The sequence below is a fragment of the Euwallacea similis genome, chromosome 11, assembly GCF_039881205.1.
Source record: "Euwallacea similis isolate ESF13 chromosome 11, ESF131.1, whole genome shotgun sequence".
Classification (NCBI taxonomy): domain Eukaryota; kingdom Metazoa; phylum Arthropoda; class Insecta; order Coleoptera; family Curculionidae; genus Euwallacea; species Euwallacea similis.
Genome location: NC_089619.1, coordinates 3429871 through 3453201, shown reverse-complemented (window position 1 = coordinate 3453201; position 23331 = coordinate 3429871). Strand labels below are relative to the sequence as shown.

The following is a 23331-nucleotide window of genomic DNA, read 5'->3' as shown; positions in this document are numbered from 1 at the left end:
ATTCCGTATTACGAATATCTTGTTCATCGTGCTACCACTCGGCTATCACTCGGAATCATTTAATAATCGATATGGGTATGAAAAGGTACAAAAAACTTTCACAATCTGCCTTATGCAAAGGTACGAGCCATAGGACCAACAATAACAACGATAAAATGACATTCAACCATTCAAATACCTTTACACCCTTTTTTGTGAGCGAACAGATTATCGGTTTATCTGTGGAAACGGTACGCGAAACGAAACATTATGCAACGTGTATATGTCTGAAGAGGGATATACTGTGTGTCCCCGGATAATTGAACCGACTCTTGTAAAAGGTGAACATTTTCCGATTTAAATTTTCATTTTTTTGGGTTCAGCCCTGTTTGGTTAAAAACTAATTTCTAACATAATAATTTCACTTTTATAATAGAAAATCAAATATGTCTTGAAAATGTTCAAAAAACCAATTTTCCTGTAGAGTAAAGTGTCTTTTCTGTGTCAAATACGACTGATGGTAAATTACAACAATTTCCAAATCAAAAGACATTTTTGAATAAAAAAATCTTAGTTTCAACGCTAACAAAAGCCTAATAGGAAAAATTATTTTAAAACGATCAAAGACATCTAATTTGATAATGCAACATTCGAACATAACAAAGAAGGTACCAAAAGAGAGAGAGTAAAGAATGAAAAATTCTTTAAAATGATGTATCACTTAACCCTTTTTATTAAGATATTTGGGAGGGTGGCTCTGCGAGGTAAAGGATAGAAAGAGGCGCTGTGAATTTTACATAAAAATTGTTCCCCTTAGTAATAAAATCGATGTGTTCTGATGATTTTAAAAAAATCGATCCCGTTTCGAGATAATTGGGATGGGAAGTTTTCAAATTGACACCCTGTATGTATAACATAACATTTAATTTTTCATGTTCGTCATTAAGTAGACCTGTTCCATAATTAAAATTATTTTCCTAACATGTCATGGTACTCCAATGATTTTTCCAGAATTATTAGGATTAAGAATTACCCTAAACTGAATATTACCATAAACACAAATTTAACCTGAATAATTATATTTTGCAACTGTAACAGTGATAATATACAAATATGGTCTTCGAAATTGGTCTCAATAAGTCAGCAACTGCAAACGCAACACATTCATAAGTGCCAGCTTATTGATATGCTCATATCTATTCCTCATCTTCATCGTCGTCGTCGTCATCCTCTTCTTCATCAACCTCCACCTCATCCTCTTCCAAATCTTCATCTTCTTCCTCCTCATGCTGTGGTTCTTTTAACAACGCGTCATCGGCTTCAATGTCGTCACCTTTGGCTACTTCCTCTTCACCTAAAACCCAAGAGAGAATTTTTGTGCTCGAGATTGTTAAAAATGGGTACCTTCAGGAGTGTCTGGGTCTCCAGGTTTCTTGCCTGGACGCTCTCCGCACCATCTAGGCAGCCTCCCTGAAGAAAGAAAAGTTTAAGTTTCATTAAATTACGACGATTAGTAGTTATGTTGTTACTTCTAGGTCTTTCCATGAATTCTTGCATTTTGTCCTTCCAGCTCTTCTCAAGGTTCTCCAAGTAAAGAGAGTCATATCCCTAAAACATTGGTACTTGTATAGTTTCCATTTATTCCTTTTATAAAAATAATTTTTCTACCCCCTGGAACAGCTTCTGTCTCTCGTCAAAGGACCTGATATCCACTCGTCTCTCGTACTTTGAGGCCAGCATGATTTTTGGCTGCAATGGGTAATTAATTATTTATATCGGTTATGCCTTCTAAATAACTTACTGGATGAAGACCGGTCAATGCTTCAGGATCCAAACCTTTTTTCAGTGCCTTATGCCTCAATTGCTGCCTCTGCCTTTCTTTCAATTCTTTCAACTGGAACCATTTTGATTATTTAAGGTGACAAAGTTATCACAATTTCTAACTTACATCGTACTCCTGCCTCTTCATCCTTTCCTCCATGTCATACTTTTCAGTTTCCAATTTAACAATAGCTTCCCACAGCTCAGTTGCCTTCTCTTTGAGCTTGTCAATTGCCACTCCATCTAGAGCCAAAGGTTTGATCCTAATGGAAAGTGAAATTTTCTTCTCCTCTTCTAGTTGCTCCTTGGTTTTGGTTCTTTCCAACTCAGCGTCTGTTAAGCTGGCCTAGAAGCAGGTATAGGTCTTGTATCGGGAATTAATGAGGCGGTGGTGGCTTACCGCCAAAGCCTTCTTCCTTATGACGAGATTCATGGTTTTGTTCTTGTGCTGTTCCTTCAAGGCAGACATCATCGCTTGCCTCTTCTTCTCGGCATCAATGAGGCGCTGTTTCTTCTCTTCTGCATCTCTAAGTTTCTTCTCCTCGATTTCTTTGACGCGTCTCTCCTCTTCTTGCTTCTTGCGTTCAGCTGTTGCCTTTTCCTCATCTGCCCTTGCGACTTTGCGTTTGGCTTGCTTCTCTTTTAGTCTAAATGGTAATTGACAAGTGCAACCGAAATTGAAAATAAATGTTTAATATATTTAATGTTTATGTGCGAAAGGCGCAGGAGCGTTGACCTGGATGATCGTCCTTCAATTCCACTCTCTTATGGTACTACGTCGATACCACGAACCACAGCCAGTAACGCAGGCACAGTTGTTTTCGTTGTAGCGTACTTTTGCGTTTGTTAAGTTTATACGATTTACATGAGATTCATAGGTGCTGTTCATTATGGGTGGCTATTCATAGATTGTCCTGTATAAATAGAATTAAATATTTTGAATGGTCGTCACTACGAAAATTCCCGAGTACAGTACTGTTACTTGATGTGAATACTGTGTACTTAACATTATCTCTATTCTGATAAAAACTTAACCCGCACTTAATCGGTATAATTCTTTATTATTGGCCTAAATCAAGCTATCTCAGATATTAGTAGGAATTCGAGTATTTCACCTGTTTATTGTGGACGAGAAAAACTGAGAAACATCTGGGTAAATAGTACAACTGTTCTTGTTCCAGGTAAGTAAATTGATGCTAATTTTCACATAAAATTGCTTAAAGGTGTGGAAAAATTATTGCTATTAAATCGAATTTATTAATATGGATCTGAAGAAATATCGCCAAATTTTACAATCATTTTAATGATTTGGTGAAGATACGCAACTTTCCTCAAATAGCAAATGATCGATACACATATTCAAAGGCGGTAAATCAATGTCTCTACCTCATATTCCTGTTTTTAGATGCGAAAAAAGTAACTTCTTATTTCTCTTTTCTTCTGTTTGGGAGTAACGCCTCACACAAGTGAGGGTTGTTACATGGGGGGGGGGGGGGGGGGGTCAAATTCCTGCTCCCTAATCCCAAGTCTTTAGTAAAGGGCAAATTTCATTTTCAATCAGTTTTAACTGAGCACACTGTGCAATTTCACTGCGGTTACAACCTCTAGCTGTGTGCTCTAGAATAGAAGAAAAAGTTAACCATCCGCCTCAAACGCTTAGAAGGTATCCAGACTGGTGACCACTTCGCAGCCTTTCGCTCTCCAAAGCGAAGGCACGTGACAAGAAACTTTTTAATGCAACTTTTCGAAAAGCTACAAAAGTCATTCCAGAACTAATGAAAATTCAGTTTTCACATAATATAAATTTTGATGTCTGCATAAACCATCTTGAGACCAAATTTTCAGCAAAGCTGTTCGAATTTGAGGAACAGACACCTGATAAACTACGGCCGGTGAATCCCCAGGCTTCCTATCCGAGTTAAATTAATTCATTATTTATTATATATTATTAAATAAATATAACTTGCCTCAAACGTATAGAGAAAGGGTAGAAGCCTGTCCTCTTGAATGCCTCACTATCGATCTATATTTACCCATGAAGGTGATTGGGAAAAATCCCCGACATTTTCTATGGCCTTGAGCTCGAGCAAAGCCAGTATAAACTCAATACTATGTAATCACGAACGAACCATCAACGTTTCGATCTTTTTTGGTCTCTCTCAGGGCTACTCAATTTTAAAGCCGCTGTTAACATGATGGTTTTTAGCACTGAATAAGTCGAAAGGTTTCCAAACGCTAAAAAGTTTCTTGGACCGTGCTGGACCTGCTCGATGTCCAGCGCATTCTTGGGCGAGGGTGCTGATCAAAATAATTATTTTCTTGGATGCGTCTTTCTGAAGAAATGTCTTAAGTGTTGCGTGGTATTTTTGCGTTTGTGAAAATTCTTCTTGTCTTTGTATTCCAGAGCAAAGTAAATTTGTTATGAATCTGGTCAGGGATTCTAGAATTATACCTACTGCCCTATACCTATTAGGAATTATTCCTCAGTTTTTGAGGAAATTTTAATGTTTTTTCGAGTGAAATGGTTTTTAGATTTCTCAGACAACCTATGTCCTGATATCAAAGAAAAAATTAGTATAAATATATTCTGATATGCTATACATAGATTGATCTTTGCTCATTTTCTCTCGATTGCATGATGTTCTGAGCGAAAACCTGGATATGTCGGAGTGTCAAATAGACCTTCTGAGGAGGTAACACGAACGAGTTAACTCTGAGAAGATTTCTAATCGCAAACTTAACCTTGGATCAGAAGTAAATGTTATTTCGCGTCAGAGAAACGGTGAGGGGAGCGTCTGGCTGAAATTTGGGCCAGAAGGCCCATTGGGCCACTTTTTATTGGCAATATCTTACGAGACCTATGACAACATATGTATTTGACAACTCACCCGTTACTGATTGATAACACCCAAAAGCCATATTCCCCTCCAAATTTCACATAATATTGTTTCCAGATGCAGCCAGAAAGGGCTAATAGAAGAGAATTTAAAAATGATAGTGGTGGCAATTCAGGTAACCTTTTAGCTCTAGGATTGGGTGCTGCCGTGATTGGAGCTGTGGGATATGGGGTTTATTCCCTATTCAAGGGACGTCCTGTGCAGGAACAGCCGCAGCAGTACAGATATGGACAAAGCAGAAGCAGAGATGGGTACTCAAAACAGTGAAAAAGTATATAATTGCCTTTAATGAGCATGTAATTTTAGGTCGGTATTGTTGTGCTCTATTTGTCTTGAAGACATGGACATCACCAAAATTAAATACTTAAAGTGCGGACACGGATTCCATAACAACTGTATCTTAGAGTGGTTTGCCAAGGAGGAGTATGAATACACTTGTCCCTGTTGCAGACGCCAGCATACGCCTTTCTGAGTACCTTTGACTTACCTTAATATAATTAAATTCTAAATTCTCCATCACTTACTTTTTTAATTCCTCCTGTTCTTTAGTCCGTATGAGTCTCCATTCCGCAATATACTCCCGTAACTGTTCATCCAACTCCGACCGTTTCTGTTCTTGCCTCTTGATGAACTCTGGATCTCCACTATCTCCTCTTCGTGCAATAAATCACAAATTTAACATTTAATTTGGTCACCACATTCGATTACTTACTCTTCTTCTTCCATGGTGATCACTGAATCGACACTCGAGGTTCGTTAAGATGTTGTAGGGTGTGGATATTGGTGTCAACTAATTAAGTAAGTCGATTTGTTCAATTAGAAGTGGATCAATGGTTATTTAATGCGCAAGAAATTTGGACTGGAGACAAAACTGACTTATTTTTAGTTAATAGGGCATAAGTCTGCTATGAAATATTTCAATCACGAATCAAGCGAGGAATGAGTAGTGCTGATTAATTTAGACAGGTATGCTGGCATCAGTTTTTTTAATTTTAAAGGGGTTTTCATTGCTGCTTGTTTATGCAAGATTTTTTGGTGAAGTTTGGATTTTAATTTCTGTCTATTTTGGTCGTTAATGGGAGTCTTAAAATTCCTATGATAACGATGTTTTAATGAGATTTAGTGAATCTGCATTCTTCTAGTACTAGCAGACTCTGTTTCTCTTCTCTTCCTAATAAATGCTGAGTAGGCTCAATATCATTTTACTTTCGTATTACTTTTAGTTTGAATTACTTTCCTTGTATCTTCTTGGGCTATTTTAATATAATTAAACCAAGCTGATATGCGTTTTCTTTCTTCGTTGCTGTTAAGTTAGAGGTAATAAAAGGATTAATAGTTTTTTTAGAGATTTCAAGGATTTCACTCAAGTTTTCGGTTCGTTTAGTAACAATTTTATTGTTTTTATGTTCCCTTGCTTTGTTTCCGTTAATATTTAACTTCCTTGTTTATAACTTTTCTTCACCCTACTTTATTTCCTTTTTAACCCCAGAGAGATATATCGGTCCAAAATTGCAACGCCGAAATCTTTATTTTAATGAGGGTTTCTCTTTATAATAACTTACCTTTTGAATAATTTTTTGTTTAGCAATATCTATCTTATTTATTTCAGTTTTAATAGAATTTAAATTGCTATAAAACATCTCAAAAGAGTTAAGAATTTTGACTAATGTGGTTTTACTTAAATTTCGATTTCCGTTGATTTTGCGTGACCTGCTTGAAGAGAAATACAATTGAGCTGAGGAGATTAAGGCACAAGACGACTTTATGTCTCACTCTAGCTCGACGTTAAATTAAATTTAATTGTTTTATTGCTTACAGAAAAATTGAATATGCCAAAATAAAACTTTGAACCCTGCTAGTTTTTGGGTTTTATTTCGATCCGGTTTTAAACTCTTTTTACCGCTTCTTTATACTTTTGTTTATGTTGCTTTATTCCGTTTAATTTAGATATTCTATTTCTTCATTAAACTACGTTTACACCGCAAAGAATACCCCTTTCTGGTGAAACCGAAGATTCCCTCCGACTTGAGGAGTTGGATCACCAATAAAGAAAACTCAAAGTACCGATTACAAATAAAATTTTATTTTATAACAGATATCCATCAACATAAGAAGGCATTGTTGGAACCATAATAAATAACCTAGCATTAAAAATAAGTGCGATGGCGGGTTTACTCCCATCTAAGTTGATGTTATTATCATGATTACATTACATAATTTTGCAGTTACCTGCAACAAAAACACTGTGTTAACCACTCTCCGTCATAGAATTCCATTAAAAACTACACCTCGACGAACGATGAAGCTTATTCCTCCTCTTCTTCTTCGTCTTCTTCCTCTTCTTCCTCTTCGATCTCCTCTTCTTCTTCCTCTTCCTCAGGTTCAGGTTCGTAGACTGGTTCTTTGATCTCCTCCTCTACTACCTGTTTCTCCTCTTCACCTTCAGGGGTTTCCGGGTCACCGGCCTTCTTGCCGGGACGTTCACCGAACCATTTCGGCAGTCTGGCTGTTGAGGTACAAGAAAGGGCGTAATGTAGAGTACGTAATGCTAATGCTAGAAGGACAGGTATGTAGGCCAATTGAGGTTTCCAGTTGGTTATATGCAGAGTTAGCGGGAGGATTGGAAACATTAATCTGAACTATAGAGGGGTTAAGTCACAGATACAGAAGAAATTGCATAATGAAATCTGTTTAGTTGGAGGTGACAATGTTACTTACTCTTTTGTCTAGAATCGAATTGGCCGAACCTTTCATTCCAGGTCTTTTCGTTCATTTCCTTAACAATTTCTTCATATCCCTAGGAAAGAAAATAATATGTTATACAGGGTCTGGCCAGAGTGTCTTAATTAGGCCTGGTTGAGAAGGGGGCGATTATAAATTAGGTCAAAATTCTTTATAAACTCACTTCTGCAACAAAACCTTTTTTCCCTTTCTAACCATTTGTTGTTTAGAACTTCGAGTTGTAATGCTGCTATACCCTGTATCAAAGGCATAGATAAAATTTGCAAAATTGAATGTTATTCGATTCTTTCTTATTAACAGTTCTTTCAATAAAATCTTCTAACTTTTTCATCTCGATGGTAAATACTTACACCCTCGAAGAGCTTCTTCTTGTCTCCGTACGACCTTGTGTCCACACGACGTTCATATTTGGAGGCTACTTGGATTTTGGGCTACAACATCATACCTTGAACTCAACATTCACAACACAGAAACCTTCGTACTTACTGGGTATTTGCCTGTCAGGGCTTCAGGGTCCAAACCTTTCTTCAGGGCTTTATGCCTCAACTGCTGCTTCTGTCTTTCTTTCAACTCTTTAAGCTGCGGAGTTCATTTATCAGATTCAAGTGGTTCAAATAAAATTTAATGACCTACATCGTAGTCTTGACGCTTCTGCCTTTCCTCCAAGTCATATTTTTCAGTTTCCAGTTTGACGATGGCCTCCCACAATTCGGTGGCCTTTTCCCTCAGTTTATCCAAGCCCAGCCCATCAATGGACAAAGGTTTGATGCGGATGGAAAGGGAGATTTTCTTTTCTTCCTCCAGTTGTTCTTTGGTCTTGTTCCTTTCAACTTGAGCGGGAGAAAGGCTGGCGCTCTAGAGAAAAATATCGTAAGCAAGGGAGAAACAACATGTGTATTCATAACTTGGAGCTGTTGAAGAAAATGAAAAGGAAATATTTTTGTGCATTTTCAAGAAGCAAAGTTCGATTAGTTCGTTTTATTTTTCAAAAGTAGGACGAGGGCAGAATTTCAAGTGCATTCGTTGCATTTTTCCAACGTCAAAGTTTTTCTCGATACATGTTAGGATCTCGCCTCGAGATGGTTATTATGTCTTCCATGCCGAAAACGGGGAAACCGCCTCACTAAAGAAATTGTTATTTTATACAATTTTCTGCAAATGGGAATATCCTGTCATCCTGGAATGGTTTTAAGTGGGGTCATATAAAAAGTATCCTTGGGAATTGCTTGCAGGGAGAAAGCTTACGTGTTTTGGGCTTGACAGAGATAAACGATCATTTCAGAGGCCTCTGTTTTGACGAGCTTTGGCAATGTAATTAAGGCAAAAAATTAATGGAAAGAGTTAAAAATAAAACAACTTGCTTGTACTTCTTTGCGTTAATTCTTTACGTGACCTTCCAAGACCCAACCGAAAGAAGATACTTAATTACGACCTTAATGGATTGCGTTATTTATTATAGCCTTATGAACGATTTACCCTTACAGGCGCAACTTCACTTAGCTGGAGTAAAAATAAATAATCATCAGAAAAATAATTTCTGAGCCGTTAAATTTTTCCATGAGATTGCTGTCAAATCCTCATCAAGATATCGTATAAAAAGTTAAAGTCGCTTCTAACGAGGCAACACTATTACTGTTGCCTTTGGCTTTCATGACTCTGTCTATTTTATTGAAGCCTCATTTAAAGACTGACGCAAATTTGTTGAGATAATTTTTATAGACTCTAAAAATAGGTTGCAAAACAAAATTAATGAATTTTGGTGCCTCCGAGTCCAAATATAGTTTTATTGTGTATATCTGGCTAGAGCTAGATTCGTGGCATGCTAATGGCAATTTCTCAATTTCAACATTCAAGAAGCCATTCAGTTGTTTAGTTATTTTCTTCAATTATGAACATTCCTGGAAAGCGTGAATTGTTAGTCACATTGAGTCTAGGTTAACGTATCCCTCACGGAATGCCCCTTGGGAAACTGCTGAAAAGTTGATAATCAAAAACAACATAAAAGAAGAGCGGCAACTTAGATGAGAACGATACCAAGGGTAGACGAAAGCCTTTATAAAAGATCTGAGAACATGCATATATAGAAAGGAAGTTGGGCGGAGACGATCTACTTCCTTACGCTGGTCTTGACTGGTTATGGGTAGTTTAGCTCCTACTTGCACAGAACAGGAAAAAGGAAATCAGATTTGTTGGTTGACTACAACCAAGAAAATAACGCCGCTTATACCATCTTCCATTGGGATAAATTTCAAATTGAAAGATCAGCAGTGGCAGACTTGTAGGGGGAAGTCCTGGAGCAGAACATGTCAGAGGACACATTGGATTGGAAGAAGGACGGAATGTGATTGATAAAATGATAGGACACATTTTGTATAAGAGAATAGGTTTTGAGATCAAGAAGAAATGGCAGACAATAAAGGAAGTTCACGATATATAGTCACAAATCTCGGAATTACAAAGTCACTTTTCACGAGAAGTAATGTTTTGCGGTCTCAGAGCTCTGAACAAAATCCTGGATGTTAATTTAGATTAAATAAAACGAAAACTTATGAATGTATCGCTAGGATATTGAAAAAAGACATAAAACTGAGGATGTTGCTGACGCTTTTAATTTTTGAAGAAAGCTACGTAAAAGACTTATAGAAATATCGTTCTTCGAATTCTAAACAGAAGAAACATTTGATGGAAGTAATCTTTTGATGACTTTTTTTAAATATCAAATAAATACTCACAGACTCATCGGTTTTAGTCTTAGATAGACCTGGAGCCTTCTTGTGGGTGCTGTTCATGGCTTGCAACATAAGTTGGCGTCTCTTCTCAGCTTCCTCGAGACGCAACCTCTTTTCTTCAATTTCTGCAAAGAAAATTAAAATCTTATACTCATATCTTAAAAAGTCTTCAACGACCACAACCTTTCTGTTTCTTTTCTTCAAGTTCTCGTTGACGACGTTCCTCTTCTTGCTTCTTGCGTTCAGCCAGTTTCTTTTCTTCTTCAGCCCGGGTGACCTTCCTCTTGGCTTGCTTTTCCTTTAGCCTAAAATACAAATATTACATATGCTCATCTGTGACATAACTTGGACTATACCTCTTGAGTTCTTCCTCTTCCTTGGCGCGTTGTTTGCGCCATTCCGTGATGTATTCGCGCAGCTGTTCATCTAAATCGGATCTTTTCTGATCTTGTTTCTTGATGAATTCTGGATCGCCCGATGGTTGTTCTCTAGCAAATAAGGAGGGTTTTGTTTAGAGTCAAATGAGGTAAAATAAGATGAAAGCTGGAGCAAAGCATCTCATCTGTTAAAATTCAAAAATGCATTGGCTCTGTTGCGGTCTTATGGAACAGATTCAGTATTGGGTGGTTGTTGCAACGTTTACATCAGCTCCAAAAAAATATGTTTTGCCAATTTTTCTTGCCATTTGATGATGTATATCCAGGATTTTGATTATTAGCCAAAATCCCCGCTGGCCTATAATAAATAACCTATTGTTATCTCATAACCAGTAGCTGCTATTAGAACCGTTTTGCCTACCGAGGCGCTTTAATGGCCCTGTCCAATTATAATTTAAAATTATTTTTCTTTTAGTAATAATTAACACTCAGTACAGGCTTTGTTTACGCGCTTCTGCAGCCAGGATATATTTAGCTAAAAATCTTGTTCGTAGGTCGGTATTTTCGCAGCTATTTATTTTTAAAATCCGGTCTTTGTTGCTTTTATGTCTATAAATTCGTAACTTATTTTTATCTGCTTTTCCGATGAGTAAGATGAGTTAGTATTTCATGTTGTAAATCAGAACAATATTCACAGTTTCATAGACAGAATTCGAAGATGATCAATGGTTATACAGGGTGAATCTTAAGTAGGGGCTTTCCTTTTAGTACAACATAGACCTCAATAAACTAAACAAAATCTTTATATAACATTTTTTGAAATCTCAAAAACAATCGAAATATCCGCGTATAAAGAAAACTAAAAAAAAGTACGGGAAGCTTATAAGACGACCGGCTAGATGACCAGACTTAAATGTGCGTGATTTTTATTTGTAGGATTATAAGAAAAGTTTAGTGTTTAAGTTGTTTGCTAGGCTCTTTTATAGCTTTGGAGAATACCAAGCGATGAAGCTATGGCCCGATTCGTAATCATTGAGAGTAATCAAATATGGTATACTATATCTCCGGCTGTTTCTGAGATCCCATGGCTTTCCTTATGTTGGACATAATGTATATTTCCTATTTTTCTTGCATCTACATGTTTTTTACTAATTTTATCACACGGCAAATTGAATTTCCTCGACTTTCTTAATAAATGTATGACATGTATTTAAGCGATACTTCACTGTTATGCGTGTCATATATTGAGTTGATCGCTCATCCAAGCTAATATACAGACATTTTCACATTCAAATTGCTGTTATAAATGAGTGTTTACGGTGCATTGACATTGAGGTAAATAGCTAAATTCACAAATCACATGAAGCAAAGCCAAAAAAAGTCAAAAGCCTGTGGCGTAATATAACCCACATGTCCAAAGTTAACGGCTTATGAAAATACCAAGTAAAATAACAATTTTTAGCTCAATTATAGCTGTTCAAAAATTCAGTCATCCACTATCCACCTCAAAAATTTTGATTTTTTCCTTAAAATTAATGGTAGGAAAAACACAAAATACCCAAAGGTGGAGAGAGGTATAAAATGGCAAAAATACAGTAAAAACTGTTAGCACCAATCAAACTATAATAGTCAATAGGGCAAAATCCAAAATTGCAAAAACGGATTAGGGAAAATTTGTTGCAAAACCTAAAAATCGAAGCTTTCTAAAGGGGACTTACTCGACTCTGGTGGTAGTGGTGGTGGTCCTAGGGGGTACACGTCACAAGGGCAACGAAGGTGCACGAAAAAGGAGAAAAAATAAAATAAAAGGTGAAATATTTACAAAAAAAAATAAATTTTGAATGTGTTTTATTGAATGATAAGATCTTAGTGCGTTTTAGCTTTAATAATAGAGCATTCAATAAAATACCTCAAAGTGGGTTCAAAGTCAAATCGAACATGTAGGGTGAGCATGAGCATGGATTATAAAAAAAATCACTCGGTGTGGGTTTTAGAACAAAGTGGTAAGACATATAAAACATAGAAGGGTGCATGAGGTATAAACTTGTCTTGATATTATTGTAAGTAGGTCTTGTGTTTATGGGTGGGGGTTATTACAGAAAACACTGGTGGGTGGTAGTTTCTCATACTATCCTACACTGGGGTTGGGCACTCATACGGTCTGGCTACTGTACTTTCTATATAGATACAGGGGTGTTGAGGTAAAGTTTCTGTACACAGGGGCGTTTAAAACTTACGTTTTTCTGCAAAGAGAAATATTATATTACAACGCGAATCTCACGGTACAGGTTGGTCTGATTGATCTGTAGCTTATTGCCAATGAAGTAAGCAGATATATACAAGATGAATTTTGTGCAGGATTTGGGTCCTAAATGTTTTACTGCTGAAAGCTTAAGCATAGGTGAAATTGTAGTAAAACATTTGGGACTATAGTGGAACCAAATTCCTGGTCTACAATCACAACAAACTAACTTTGGTACAATAGTTTGCTAATTTTTCAAGCACTAGTCACTTACGTCTCCACGACTTCCTCCTCCTCTTCTTCACTGTAAAAGACAAGAAAGGATGTTACCTTAAATGATTATTAGTAATTTTATGTAAGTTTTGATGTCTGAGATTATTTAGGATACTTACGAATAGACTTCCTCGTCGTCGGACATGATCGAAGGGAGTTAATACCTGAAATAAAAGGAGTTTTACTTCGTTTCTTAGAATGAAAGGTTTAGGATAACGCATTGGCGGAGGATGTATTAATTTGGGTGTGATTGCCAAGCTTTTCCGACATAAAAAATTTTACGTGAGAGAATCAAATTTTATCTCCAAAATAATAGTGATCTCCCGGTGATTGAGTAATCAAATTTAAGCCAAATTTATTGTTTTGCATTTTACAATATGAGGATTTCACCCTATACAGGGTGTAAATGAAGTAGGGGGATATATTTTAAGGACTGGTTTTCCATTCGAAAATATGAAAAGAGTTAGTAGAAACATGGGTGTGCAAAAGCCTCTTAAGGGAATTAACTCCATCTTCGAAGGGCCATAGCTTTCTTAGGCGCCTCTCAGATTCGCTCAGTATACTTCTAATATGAGGATTATATGATCATTCGGCAGGTGCGAAAATGAGAGAATCTGTGCTATACCGGGGATAATATAGTTACAGCAATTGGTTTTTGAGAAAAGTTACACATCATCAAAATATACTTTGGCTCTTCCATATAATTTCCGTATGATTTTTAATAATATGATTCAATGTTGATCACATTGGTGAAGTTGGTTTGGAGGAAAACGTTATTATTTGTAAATAGTTTATGTGGATTATAAAAACACTAAATACTTGGTAAAACGGCTTTTGATAAAACCTACTAAAAAAGGAAGTGTTGATAAGAATGAACCTTTCCTGCAGTATTGCCTATTAAGGTCCGGTTGCACAAGTAAGGCTTACGCTATCTTCAACTTAAGCTTGAGCTTTTTTAAACTCCCCCATAAGAATAATATTGCTCTCACAAATAAAGTTAATTTCTCAGCAATAGGTTTCTTAGGAAGGTATACTTAGGAAAGTACTTCAGTGAGCTAAAGCTTAAGAAGAGCATTTTAGGCCTTGCACGATCGTGCAAGGTCTAAAGGGCGAGGGGGAGGATGAATAAGGAAGAACCAAATTTTGTTCAAAGTAAAAAAAATTATTACAAAAAACAATGGGCTCTAGCTATCATGTATTAGGAGCAATAACGGAATTATTTATATCATCTTTAGTTGTTGTCAAGATTTGATTTGATACTTGGACTATCCCATGGAAAATCACGTGGAGAGATTACAGGTATATGAAAGATCCAAAATCTATTCTAATAAACGGTTTTAGAATTATCTTTGTCATTTTTCTCTACATATCGATTCGGTCGGTTTTTATGAAAGATAACAAAAAGAGAATGGTTGGTCAAATTGGATTTAGGATCTCCATGTGATTCTAGCAATTTTGATCACTTGGTGGATGTGTATTGGAGGAAATTGTTGTTTAGAAAAATCACCGAATATTCTAATGCATAGATATGTATCAGTAATGCCGAGGATACCATTTATATCTACAATTCAAAACAAAACTCTTGCTCAAACAGCTTTTGAGATCGATTACAAAAAAGACAGGTCTTTGTCAGAGCGGACATTGGATCTGGCACGTAGTCTTCTTATATGTATTTACTCCAGTTCCCTTCCTTAGAGAAGGCATAGGGAAGAATAAAATTTTTATCACAATTTAGAAATATTACAAGAACATGTCCTTCAGAAAGGCACTGGACATTCAAATATGTGGTCCTGTACAAGAGCGCTACTTGTACCCAGTTGAATTGGCATCTACAGGCTCTAACAAATTAGCTGTTTAATAGGACTTTCAGAAAAATATAAGAAAAGGAGGCGTTCGTCAGAATGGACATGGAATCTTCTATACGGAGTGATTCTTAACTTATACGCATAAACTTGGGAAATTATAGCTGAGGATCAATTTATTTCAAGTAAAAATAAAAGAAACATGAGTTTCATAAAATTGAAAATGTATTTAATTTATCATAGTAACTGTTCGAAGTCATTTTCGTGATTTTTAATGCATAGCTGAATTGAGGCGCAAAAAATTTATCAGGTGAAATTTTTTGTTTATAAAAACTAAGAAGTAAATAAGTCAGGTCGATAAGTTTAGTATTTCTAACAATACTTTGTTTTCAATTGTGATCGTATTCGAGTTCATTTTCACGCGATTAGAATCAAAATATGGTGCATTATTTTTCAAACGAAGAACTTATGGACATGGTACTAGCATACAGCGAACCACATCAAAGTTCAGTGGCGGCAGCATATCTTTATACTAATTTTTTTCTTTTATTTTTATTTGAAATAAATTGGTATCTCCGAAACTAAAAATGTTTTTCTACATTTTTTTTCCATTAATAATTATTACTTGTCCTCAGTTATAATTTCCCAAGTTTATGCATATAAGTTAAGAATCACCCTGTATTATAGTCTCTACATTTTTTTTCATTTTTGCACATTTGGAAAATAAACAGGAAAGAATCTGATATTTTGAATATATTTTATCAAATTTGCCAGAGGAAAATGTCCTCTAAAATTGGAATCGAATATTCGATTTTATGGTCATCTATTGAGGAAATCAAAGGAAGCTACTTCTACCCAGGTTACATGAATTCTGAAAAGTTGAGATTGTCAAGACATGCTAAATCGGACGTTGACAATATTTACAAAAGGGCTCGTTTTCATATCATCGGAATGTATATTAGGACTAGATATGTGGCTATGTGGCGCCGGCTGCAAGAGAATTTTTTTACCATGTTTGCCCATTGATGATGGGTAGATTGAACATCATGTCTTGACATTGAATTTACCTTATTTTAATCGAATTTATGAAATGTGTCAATATCTTCGAAATAGGCAAAGAAATACGCCCTCCATTCATTTTAAAGCACGGCCCATTTTATTATTGATTAGAGCTTTTATTGCCGTTTTTGTATGAAAATAAAAACGATAATTACGATGAGATCAAATCTTTTAAGTACATTACGAGACATAAAAAGCGATATTTATTTTACTGAAAGTCTATCTCGAAAATGAAATTCAAACCAACTCGTCTCGGACTGTATTTGGCAACATCTGCAGCTTTTCGACATTTCGGTTATTTTCAGACCGGCTCAACGCAAGCTGTTTTGTAATCTAAAAATAATACTTTTAACATAAACTACTAACTACTCACTTGCTATTTTACTTAACATAGATAGACGTGAGGTAGAATGTTAGTATGGAGATGCGAATTAAGCAATTTTCCGAATTTCGTAAAATTTTCCTGTAGGAATTTGTAATTCGATAAACCAGTTTAACTAGGTCAGTAGAGATGCACATTTTTCCCAAAACTCCATGCATAAAAGACATTTTTTATACTAAGCCATCCAATTATTTTGGTGATTGTCCTCTGGATCTCGTCTGATCTCCAGAGAGGAAACTAAGAAAAGTTTACGTAGGCACAGTTCTGGCCCTAAAAGGATTGCTTACGCCCTCAAAGGGAATTCCCAAAGGGTTAAAACTGTATCAGGAAACTATAAAGGCCGGGTGTTGAACCAGGACTGGTTTTCCAATGTCCTGTTTATCGATCTGTTAGTAGGAGTTGGCTCTATGCGTACATTCCGACTTGCAATTGAGGCTGGAAAGTATTTGTATTATTTCTCCATTGGGCGAAATTGTCCAGGGATTGATGTGGGGCTAAATACAGATTTTTTTATGTTACAATGGAAGGGAGTTATCGCAAGCACTAATTTTAACTGAGTTGCCAATAATAAATGTTTATTTCCATTAAAATGGGAAAATTACAAGAGAAATAACACGAGAAGCTCTAGAAATAAAATAGGTTGTCGCCGAAACCCTACTGTGATTCCAGACTGTGAATAAACAAACATTTCTGTTGCCTTTTCCGATATATTGGAAAATTTAAAAAAATCTGGATAAGGCAAACCTTGTATTTGCACACATTCCAGCGACGTTGTTAGATACAATGTGTTAATCAATCTCATCATCATCATCATCCATTTTTTCGAATATTTACGATACTGAATTTAACAATACGTTTCTGTATCTTACTGCCCGAACAATTCTCCCCACCAACCTCAGCAACTTTTAATCAAAATACGGCTTAAAATCCTTCTGTGATGTAAGCAAAGAGAATGTTTGCAGAGAGACCCTTATTCCCTGAACATAAAGCCTTTGAGCTCTTGTTTACTGCTGTCTACATAATCCCTTATTCAGGAGGGGCAAAAACATTTCTTCCTGCCTCAACAGGAAAGCAGAACTTATCGCCGATATTGATTTCTGACTGGATTCGTCTCCCCTTTTGAATGGGGATGATCCAATGAAGGCGATATTTTTTTAGGGCTTTTTAGGTGGCTTTGATAGGTTTTAGTATTAATCTATCATTTAAGTTTTCTGATCTCCGACAACAGCTCTTAGAAGGGAACTTTTCTAATATAAAATTCTCTAATATAAAACTTTCCGAATTTCCTGCTCCGAAAATATGTTTACCCAACAACTTTTTGAATACTTCTCGTTATTGCCAATATCCTTTCAGCCCCAAGAACCATTTATCACCCTTCCCTGTAAAAAGCAATTATCCATAAAATACCTCCAATAACTTCTACTTTTCTGTGAGAAATTCTCCCGTTTCTCCACCTTATCCTCAAAGCGGAGTTTCATGAAACGCCACTTCTTGGAGGCCTCCTCAAATAACCCTTTTCAACTTCTGTTTCCCCGTCACAAATAGCTGAACAGCGCTGTCTGTCTACAGCAACGCAGCTACGCTGCATGAACGTCAGCTTCACATCTAAACTGAGGACAATACTTCCAAGACGCTGAATTTGATTGTTAAAAGGTGTAACAAATTAAAAGCCTCAAAAGTCAATTTCCTCAAAGGCACTGTTTTGTTTCGTTTATATCAGGATATCATGAAGTTTTCACCACAATCCACCGATCAGCGTCTAATATTAGGCTTGCAGGAGTATCTTTAAACGTTCTCTTGTAAAGTAAAGGGTTGCGAAGGCAAGGGAAAGCAACCCTTAAATTGGGGTTTTAAAACGTCAGGCAAATTCGCGAAAACACTGGGTGAAAGGAAAACATGAGAATGGGGAAGGAAGATGAGTCTGGGAAATGCTTTGTTTTAGTGTTTTAGGATCTCATAGGAACTGATTTTTGGTTTGGAATGTCGATTTGTTATTGAAAGCAGCTTATGGCATGAATGGGATTATAGAGACGAAATTGCCTCTCTACAGGGCCTCCGAAAATTGAGTGTACAAGTTTTGGCAGGCAATCATTCAAAATAAGATTATTCTTGCTTAATGTTGCTTCTTTATTCACATAGAGAAAACGTTTGGGACGATAGAAGGGGACCGGCCCCAGAGAAAGCACTACCCTGTAGATTTTTACAGTCTTGTAGTAACTGTTAAGTAGTGAAAGTTAGGAACGAAATGCCCTTAAAAAGGTCTGAGTATGTCATATATACAAATTTTTTCACTTATTTTAATAACTGCATTTTTAGTTTATTTAAGGTTTACTAAATCAATGTGGTGGTAACTTAACCTGGAAGCAAGGCCGACCTTGGTAAGACACCCCCCTTCTACCCCAAGAAAAATCGTTAACCAGGAAAGTCCACTGCCCTTCCTGGTCTGCCGCCTTGGGCCGTAGCCCAACTTCGCCCCCCCCCCCCCCATAAGGTCGGTACTACCTGGAAGATAAGTGTCATGGAAACCACAAAGGTGACTACTCTGCCTTTACTTTAACGTTTCCATGGATATTACCCTCTTTTAAAGTTTCTAGAGCTTCAATTTATTAGTCCTTAGTCATATTTCCGGTTAGGCATCCATAGTTTAAATCAAACTTTACGTTCATGGGTGTTAAGTTTAGGCTGTAGGTTGGATCTGATCAAGTTTGCTATTATCAGAGCTAGATAGAACTTTAACGCCTTCTCTAGCTATAGGTTCATCTTGTCGCACATATTTGGTTAAATTGTTAAAGTTCTTGATTACTGAGTTTTCGACAAAAACGTAACTCGAATTTAAAGCTACATGTATGTAACACGAAACAAAAAAAAATGCTTGCAAACACAGGGTGGTTCAATGAAAATAACACACATATTTTTAAAGCCTGTTTGTATAAGTGAGGTTTCAAGAGATCAAGTTAACTAAAGTTTAAACTGAGCCTAGCTGAAGCCTTGTATACGAATGCAAACAGGCCTAAGCTTTTTTATGCTTTATCCTGTAATCAAAGGGAGAGTCATAATTATATGAGTTGTGATGTGGTTGTTGTTATTACTTAATATATAGTGTTATATATTAAGATATATAATAGATATTAAATTACATCATTTCAAAAATCAAAAAGGCATGAGCCCGATATAGTTCTAGAGAGAATCAAAATTTTTCAGGAAAATTTTTAGGTTTATTTTGTTTGATTGATTTAGAAATTTTTCAAAATCTCGAAAACGTCCCTTTTTTGTTTCGGATAATCAATCATTTGCTCGAGAGATCTCAGATGTTTCTTCAGATTATAATTACTAAAAAATCGCTTGAAAGTTGCCCAAAACAAGCAAGGTTTTTCAGTTTTATGGTTGAAGAATTGAGAACTTTTTATTTTTATTTATATCAATTTCATATACAGTTAAAACATCAATTCATGAATCATGTAGCAGGTCAGGGAGGTAAAACAATTCTTCGTTGAGTTGATTTTTTAAACATAATAATTTATTTCGAAAGTGAATTGTCTATTTTTGTAGGATGAGGCTGGTTTTTTATCAGACCGAGCTGGCAATTTTTCAATTATTTTAATTGAGTATTTCCTCATCTCAAATGATTTAAAATACTAACTACTAGATCAAGCAACTACCTTTTAAACGAGGTATTAATCTACCCTCTTTCCATTTAATATATTAAACGTTGATGTATCCGCCTAAAGGACTGACGTGATCATATGATTTCAATAATTGCCTAAGAAATATTCCTCTTTAAAACAAATTGACGTGTTTTTGGATATTTTAATTTATCGAAAAAATACTAAGATATTGAGCTTTAAATTGACACGCTGTAATAGTTATTTACGTTACAAGTTCGGAAAATAATGTTTTGCAGAGCGAGCGAAATAGACTTGCAAAATACATTTTCGGTCGCGTGATGTCCAATATTTTCTTTTACGACCAATTTAAGCTGATACTTTGTTCGTTGCCGATATTTTATATTTCATTTTGCGACAGAATGGTATAAACATGTTTACAAATACATTGAGTATTTTGCAAAGATTTGCAGTGCAAGATTTATAGCCAAAGGATCTAAGAAACACAACAGGTATCGAAGAATGGTTTTGCCGACCCCTTAGGTCAACTTTCCGGTCTTGACTGGCAGGCGTTACTCGGGAAATTGAACAGAAAGTACATACTTTCTGGCTAGTCGTAAAAAAGCCACTTTTCGAACTTTAGTGTTGATTTTCATTATAAGTAAAACATTCAACGAAAACTTGATGTGTTAACTGTATGTACCTTAAGCTGTGATCAAAATATTGCAATTCGTAAAGGAATTATTTAAATTCGTTATTAGCGAACTTATAGTTCTTTATAGGTATTATTCAGTATTGAAGAAACCATTGTTTTGTTTCTTTTATTTTTACGAGAAAACCAATAACCGGCTCTTATATATTTCGAAGAGTAATCTAATTGGGTAAAAGAGGACAAAAGAAAATAAAAAACACTTTATAAATTCTCGACGTCTAGACAGTCTGCATAAAAATATTTAAGCCATTTTTAACAAACAAACAGCAACTTTCCATTTCCTTCGATTTTCATTAACCCAAATAGACACTTGAAAACAAGATTTTATTGGATTGATCAAAGAAATATACCTCCCAGCTTCTTCGGGTAGTTATGAAGACATATAGAAATACGCAGGAGCCATCCAGATACGCTTTTATACAGGGTGTTTTTTGACGGTGGGAAGATACTTTAGTACACAATTCTACATATCAGTTTTAATGAAAAAAAGTACATGAACATAGATCCAGAGATGGTTAAAATTAGAAAAGGATTCACAATCTTTTTTTACATCTCTTAGTGTTTAAAACCCACCCTTAAGCATGATATTACGCCTCAGTTGAAATTAAATTTATAGGGTGATAGTTGTTTTTGGGTCGATCCCCCATTTATTTTTTCGAATATATAATGCCTCAAACAAAGCATCAATCTGTAGATTTGTACCTTCACTTCAATTGGGGGGGGGGGGGGGGGGATTCCTGCTACATATGTCCTTAAAAGACATATTAACCCGAAACTTGAACTCATATAAATAAAGCGTTTAAACTCTAGGAGCTATATCCCAGTACTTGGGTAAGGAACCATTTCAAGAGTTATGTTTATGTATAAGACACATTTATTGGAAATGAGCTGTACAATTATCTTCCTTTCGTCACAGAACACTTTGTATAAAAGCATCCCTGGATAGCTTCTGCGTAACTCTGTATCTCTATGTAACTCCCCGAAGAAATCACCAAGCGCTGAGTCTCCTGCAGGGCTACCAGGAATCCATAAACAACGCAGGAGCATTGTAGTTGTGCAAAACCCTGTCTCGGAGATACCTTGACCCCTCAAAGCGCTATAGAGCGATTTGAGGCAGCTCTATGAAAATATCCTTCAGCAGGAGAACAGGAGAGCTGTCGGGTATATAGAGCCTTTCCGGAGGTCTCAAAGCTCTGCACTTTCAGCATAGAGCTTTGAGAATTTGTGTGTGTAATATAAAGTACACAGGTGTAGTTCCAGAGTTTTTGAATGTTAAATTTCAAGCGGTTGAATATAGGCCTAAATGCGTGTCGATTGAGCGAAAGTAAAAGTCCCTAATCAATGCCAACATACTGATTAACTTAGGGACTAAAGGTTAAAGGTTAACAGGTAAGGCAAAACGTTGAAAACAGCAGTAACAGGGCAACATAGTCCTGCGAGAAGTGTTTCGTAAAACGTTATAGAGTTGAGGTTCAATTTCCAAAGTTTCCTTTTTAGGATTTGAAATTGGCACGAAACAATGTATATGCACGTACCCGGTTAAATATAGAGCAAGAAATGGCTGTGGGTGGATTATGCTGACATAGATCATTTGAGCTATTAAGAATAAACACTGAAAACTGAAACCGAGAGATTTTATAAATAGCCGAATATTTGGGTTCGAAAATAGCCGCTAAAATTGAGGTTGATGTGATTTAGAATGTTCGTTTCGAAATGTGGAAATTATATCATCGTATCGTAAGTTGACGTCATTGTTGAGTAATAAGGTGAGAATGTTTCTGGGGTCGTATAAGGAGTATAAGTCATCGCTGAGTGCACTAATGTCTTCTCTATACATTACTAATCTTGAGTGCATTAATCGCACCTCTATATACCTTTACAATAATTGTGAAATTGGGCAATAAATAAAACAGCATTAGTCGAAGCAGGAAGTTAAATGGAGGCACTAAAGTAACAGCAATCCTGCTCTTGCAAACTGAGCACCCACGTGTTTGCCCCTTAAACTTACAAAGTTACAATTTGGGCCACACAGAATTTTCAATTGCAGGTATTCACGTAAAGGTAAGTAGCAGGAAATCAGCAAAAAACAAACACACAGAACTTACAACAAACAACAAGGAAAAAAGTGGCGTATCCAGGAGCACCACTTAACTCGGGGAGCCCGCAGTGACTGCTGGTAAAATTCCAGAAGTTCCCGCAGGAAGAGGACCTTAGCAGGAGATGCGTGCGCAGTGGATATGGGAACACTCCCACGGCCTCAGGTTATTTTGGAAATACCTCGGTTTTGTGTGGCTTACGACTTACGTTACCTATGCGAGAAATGATACGCTGTACATTTTTGGCCAAGGATTTGACCTGTGTCTGCATGTTTTGAGCGTTTCTGACTTGGATTTAGCCAATGTTAAGAGTCTCAAGTTAACCATTCCAGAGATGTGCGCTTAGCAAACGGTGAGCAAGAAATATGTCCAGAAAATTCTGGAGTGTAGGTTTGGTTGTATTAAAACTTGTTCAGTTGTCTTCCCGTTCCAGAATGAAGGTTTTCAAGTCAAGAAGTATTCGGTATTCCAGGTCATTTCCTGACAGATCACTCTGGGTTTTGTACTGGAATCAGCCACAACAAATGGATACTTGCGTGGGCTTTCAAATAATTGAAAGAATAAGGAAAAGCATGCTAATGATCCTCTTTAGAACGCTAGGTGATTGATGGTGCCAAT

General features: G+C 36.3%; 1 protein-coding gene and 1 long non-coding RNA gene across 6 annotated transcripts; one reads left to right on the top strand and one right to left on the bottom strand.

Annotated features, from left to right (window-relative positions):
• Positions 1 to 1041: 1041 nt before the first annotated feature.
• On the bottom strand, positions 1042 to 22877 carry TpnT (Troponin T, skeletal muscle). 5 transcript variants are annotated; one of them, XM_066394975.1, is made up of 13 exons: positions 22723 to 22864; positions 13180 to 13224; positions 13062 to 13091; positions 12264 to 12290; positions 10525 to 10656; positions 10352 to 10473; positions 10172 to 10293; positions 8073 to 8294; positions 7926 to 8018; positions 7790 to 7870; positions 7416 to 7494; positions 6986 to 7203; positions 6759 to 6926 (listed from the first exon to the last, which is right to left on the bottom strand). In XM_066394975.1, the coding sequence occupies exons 2-12, from the start codon at positions 13203 to 13205 to the stop codon at positions 7004 to 7006; spliced, it is 1134 nt and encodes a 377-aa protein (XP_066251072.1). In that variant the 5' UTR covers positions 13206 to 13224; positions 22723 to 22864; the 3' UTR covers positions 6759 to 6926; positions 6986 to 7003. The 5 variants fall into 5 exon arrangements, with proteins under 5 accessions (XP_066251070.1, XP_066251073.1, XP_066251074.1 ...); XM_066394973.1 differs by lacking the exons at positions 6759 to 6926; positions 6986 to 7203; positions 7416 to 7494; ... (3 more) ...; positions 10172 to 10293; positions 10352 to 10473 and adding exons at positions 1042 to 1333; positions 1384 to 1449; positions 1509 to 1587; ... (2 more) ...; positions 1928 to 2146; positions 2201 to 2447 and having other exon boundaries at positions 22723 to 22876; XM_066394974.1 differs by having other exon boundaries at positions 6759 to 7203.
• Positions 2596 to 5216, top strand: LOC136412089 (uncharacterized). The gene is made up of 3 exons (XR_010752389.1): positions 2596 to 2981; positions 4755 to 4948; positions 5004 to 5216. It is a non-coding gene; the product is annotated as an uncharacterized lncRNA (long non-coding RNA).
• Positions 22878 to 23331: the final 454 nt, after the last annotated feature.